The sequence below is a fragment of the Etheostoma cragini genome, unplaced genomic scaffold (genome assembly GCF_013103735.1).
Source record: "Etheostoma cragini isolate CJK2018 unplaced genomic scaffold, CSU_Ecrag_1.0 ScbMSFa_1707, whole genome shotgun sequence".
NCBI classification, from domain to species: Eukaryota; Metazoa; Chordata; class Actinopteri; order Perciformes; family Percidae; genus Etheostoma; species Etheostoma cragini.
Genome location: NW_023265789.1, coordinates 1 through 4,718, shown reverse-complemented (window position 1 = coordinate 4,718; position 4,718 = coordinate 1). Strand labels below are relative to the sequence as shown.

Here is a 4,718-nt window from a genome sequence, read left to right as displayed (position 1 = left end):
TAAAAACAAAAATTAAAATTAGTGTTTAAATGTAAAATAAAATCAATTCTCCGCCAATTCCTGTCTAACCCGCACGAGACCTCTTAATACTGCAAACATGCGGGCAACGAACCGGCTATTAGAGATATTATTATCATCATTATTATCATTATTATCATTGTTATTATTATCATTATTATTATTATTATTAATTCAACCTTTTTTTTTTAATCTCAAAATTAGACAAACTATTTTAAATACACATTCTATTAAAAAAAAAAGAAAAAAAAGAAAAGAAATGCCTCCTCCAACAGCAACAACAGAAAGAAATCAGCCTATCATCATCTTCATCATCATCTTCATCATCATCATCATCATCATCATCATCATTCTCCCGGTTCTGAGCTCAGGTCCCGCTGCACGTCGCGGACTGACCGACAGCACCAAACACAGACACACCGGACAGGTAGAGTCACACACAGTATGTACACACAAACCCAACTGCAGGAGAAGAGGAGCAAGAAGAAGAAGAGATAATAATAATAATAATAATAATAATAATAATAATATTAAAAAATACCTGGAAACTTCAGCTGGCTGCTTTCTGTCAAGTTTCTCTGCTGCTGTTTCTTTTTTGATTTGCAGTTGTTGTGTTTTTTTTTTAAAGTCTCTCCTCTTTTTTTTCTATAGTGGGTATAATAACTTTGTTTTTGTTTTTTTGTTTTTTTACAATGTAGGCTAAAATGTTCACGTGGAAAATGTTCAACTTACAGTTCCAGTCATTTTATGGTTTCCTTCAGGGGGGTGTGTGGGGGGGATGGATGGATGGATGGAGGGATGAATGAAGAGGTGAGGTTAGTGTATAAGCGGGTTGGAGGTCGAGCCCTGGTTGTGATGCGTAAAATAGTCAGACAAACCCCCGGACAGTCCCGAGGAGAAGGCCGGCAGGGAGCCGGACAGCGCCGGCCTCAGAGAGTCACAGGGCAGCGACGAGGAGGACGGAGCCTGCGGGGAATTGGAGGCCGAAGCCCGGGCGGCCTGCAAGGATCCGCCGCCGGACTGCGTGCTCATGGAGGGGTGCGGGACGTGGGGGAAAAAGTAACTGGTCTGCCCGGCCAGCAGGTTCACAGAGCACGGATTCAGGGAGTAAGTGGCCCCGGAGCAAGGCACGGAGAGGCCGCAGGGCACCGCGGAGGCCGCCAGGGCCGCCGCCGTCAGGTGGTGCGTGGCGTAGGGCAGATCCCCGCCGACCAGCCGGTCCATGCTCAGCCCGTTGGAGGCCGGGAACGACGAGTGGTTGCTGCCCATGTTCTGCGTCAGCATGGTGCTGTAGGACATGGGGTGCGCCGGGTACCCGGAAGAGGTCCCGTTGTAGCCCAGGGCGCCGCTGGCGCGCGGGTGGTGCAGCGACAGGAAGGGGGACATGGGCCAGTACAGGGAGCCGGCGCGGTCCATGAAGGTGAGCCCGGAGGTGAGCCGCGCGCCCCGCTTGAAGGCCAGCTTGGCCCGGGACGTGGTGGAGCGCCGCCGCAGCTTCCCGGTGGTCCCCCCGATGAAGACGTCGTCGCTGCTCGGGTCCAGCATCCAGTAGTTCCCTTTGCCCGGGTCGTCGTAGTGCCGGGGAACCTTCACGAAGCATTTATTCAGGCTGAGGTTGTGCCGGATGGAGTTCTGCCAGCCCTGCTTGTTCTCCCGGTAGTACGGGAAGTTCTTCATGATGAACTCGTAGATGCCGTTGAGGGTGAGCCGTTTCTCCGGGCTCTGCCGGATCGCCATCATGATCAGCGCGTTGTAGCTAAAAGGAGGTTTTTCGTACTTGCCGCTCTTCTTCTCTCCGTCCTTTCCTCCGTCCGCGTCTTTCCCGTCCTTCTTCTCCTCCTGTTTGTCCTTCTCGTCCGCGCAGCTCTCCTGCAGGCTCGCGGACTCGCTCTTCGGATCCGCCTTGGCGTCGCTCTGCGGCTGCGGCGCGGCCGGGAGAGGAGCTTTGCGCTCGGCTTCCTCGGGGCCGCCGGCCCGGTGGTTCTGGACGTGGCTCTGGATGTGGTGGTTCTGGTGGTGGTGGTGGTGGTTCTGGTGGCTGCTGCTGTTGTTGTTGTTGTTGTCGCTTTGCACGGCCTCGGGCACCAAACTGTTTATACTGAACGACGATTTAGGAATCATTTTCACCTCTTTGCGCTCTCCCATATCCAACATCACCGAGCAGAGAGGGGGGAAATGGCAACGCACACAGCTGGGTTTCAATCTGTCCTGTCTCTGCCTGCGAGCCCGGACGGGAAGGAAGGAAGGAAGGAAGGAAGGGGGGACGATAGGAAGAAAGAAAGTATAGCCCAACAAACTATTTCATGTTCGGTTTGGGGAGAAAAGAGGAAACACACACACACAACACACATGTACACACACACATCGATAGGAGACAGATAGCTGCAATTAATTAGGGAGCCACAGCCACTAAAGCAAGTAAAAAACATTGGTTGGACCTTTTCAGTCCTCAGCCAACCAGGGGGACATTAGTATTAAATATTAAGGCGTCCTCTGCGCGTTCAGCCAATCATGACACACAAGGAAACACACACATCCACCAATGCCCTGCACGCTGCAAAAGGAGTCTCTCGTGCGTCTCACTGAGTGTAAAAACATCACAATGTTGATTTAAAGAAATAAAGCGGAGAATCTGACGGATTGGACGTGTTTCTTTTAATGTTTCCACAACGAATCGTTTTGGTTCAGTTGTTTTATTTTTAGATCTTTTGCATTTTCATGTTGAGAACGGGTCTCCAGCTCTCATGTTAGTCTCTTTTTTAACCAAAAAAGACTTGATTTGGTCCAATAAATTAAACTATATTTAAACACATATTTCCGGGCTTGATTCTGTGTTTTTTATGACCTGTTTGGACAGAAATGAGACTTTTAGAGCGCGTTGGACGCCGCAAAGGACTCACCAAACACGGACATTTTTTACAGCGTGGAGAGCGCACTCACCCCTATCAACACCCCCCCCCCCCCCCCCCCCCCCCCCCCCCCCCCCCCCCCCCCCCCCCCCCCCCAAACTAAACCTGTCGCTGGAAAACACACACGGTGCATGCGTACACCCAAATCCCCGCCGCTCCTCATATTTACACTCCTCCGATTCAAATATTTTCCCCTCCGGTGTCTGAGAACCTGTTTACACGCGGACCCGGAGGCAAAATAAACAGAGAGGGGATCCGGAGGGCACGCGGACACGCTCAGGACACGCGGAGGGGATCTGTGGGTCACACTGCACGGTCCAGATCAGGCTACGGGTCCAGATCAGGCTACGGGTCCAGATCAGACTACGGGTCCAGATCAGACTACGGGCTGGATCTCCAGAAGCCGACTCTCCATGCGTAAAATGCGCGTAAAGTGTGCGTAAACACGGTGTCCGTGTCCGCGCGCTGTCTCCCTCGCGGCGGCTTCGCGTTGCCGGAGGAGTGAACAGGAAGTCAGAGTGAGACTGGAGGCCGAGGGGACAGAGTCCTCCTGCGTCGCGCGCTGTCTTTCCTTTCTGGTTCATTTGTATTTAAAATAAAAAATAAAATAAAAATAAAATAAAAGAAGAAGAGTTTTTGTCCCCGAGGCCACATGAGACCCGCTCCCTTCCCTACTAACCCGGCTCCTTCTGGCACGTGGAGGTTCAGCCGGGATGATCACGAGCTTTTATTCATTTTCCACATTTCCCTTCTTTAAGAAATTCCTCCCTGAGCTCGAGGCCGCGGAGCAGAACCCCCGAACCCGCGCGCTCCTCCGTCCTGCGAACCCAACCATGGCTGCAAAATCAGTATTATTATTACTATTACTATTACTATTACTACTATTATTATTATTATTATTATTATTATTATTATTACTATTACTATTATTATCATTATTATTATTATTATTATTATTATTATTATTTATTATTATTATTATTATTACTATTATTATTATTATTATTACTATTACTATTACTACTATTATTATTATTATTATTATTATTATTACTATTACTACTATTATTATTATTACTATTATTATTACTATTATTATTATTATTATTATTACTATTATTATTATTATTATTATTATTATTATTATTGATCTCTTTTTAAAGGGTGATTCCGGATATATTTCCTTCCGGGAAGCTTCCGGACACATCTCACATCTTTAGTCCTTCATCTACAGAATAAAACAACCAGCAGCTGAAAGGTCAAATATATATTCATAATCATCAAATCATTAAAGACGTTTTCTCCCGCGTGCTCCCGGATGTGTTGCGTGTTATTTCCAAAGAGGAGAAATAAAATCCGAGATGATCTTTACTTCTTCTTCTTTCTTCTTTCTTCTTTCTTCTTTCTTCTTTCTCTTCATCTCTCCGCTTCTCCTGCCATTCATCCGGGGATCGTTTATGTCTTATTTATTTCCTTATTAACCGTTTTATGTTTGGATGTAAAATTTCAGTTCAGGAAATTATAGTGTCTGTGTGTGTGTGTGTCTGTGTGTGTGTGTGTGTGTGTGTTTATGTTGACACTTGTTTGGTTTTGTAGTTTGTTTGTGTGGAAGCTTAAACTCTATTTTATTTATTTATTTTTTTATTTTTAATGCTTTGTTCTTTTTTTTTGGCCCTTAAAATTTCCATGGAAATAAACGCAAAGGAAAGAAAGTCAAAAGAAAAGAAAGGAAGAAGAAGAAGAAGAAGAAGAAGAAGAAGAAGAAGAAGAAGAAGAAGAAGAAGAAGAAGA

General features: G+C 46.6%; 1 protein-coding gene across 1 annotated transcript; it reads right to left on the bottom strand.

The window, feature by feature from the left end:
* Nucleotides 1–687: 687 nt before the first annotated feature.
* foxg1a (forkhead box G1a) lies at nucleotides 688–2,465 on the bottom strand. The gene has a single exon (XM_034865487.1). The coding sequence runs from the start codon at nucleotides 2,170–2,172 to the stop codon at nucleotides 835–837; it is 1,338 nt and encodes a 445-aa protein (XP_034721378.1). The 5' UTR covers nucleotides 2,173–2,465; the 3' UTR covers nucleotides 688–834.
* Between the last annotated feature and the right edge of the window lie 2,253 nt (nucleotides 2,466–4,718).

Excerpts from the sequence above, each read along its gene's own strand:
- foxg1a (XM_034865487.1), bottom strand. The coding sequence starts at position 2,172 with ATGTTGGATATGGGAGAGCGCAAAGAGGTGAAAATGATTCCTAAATCG.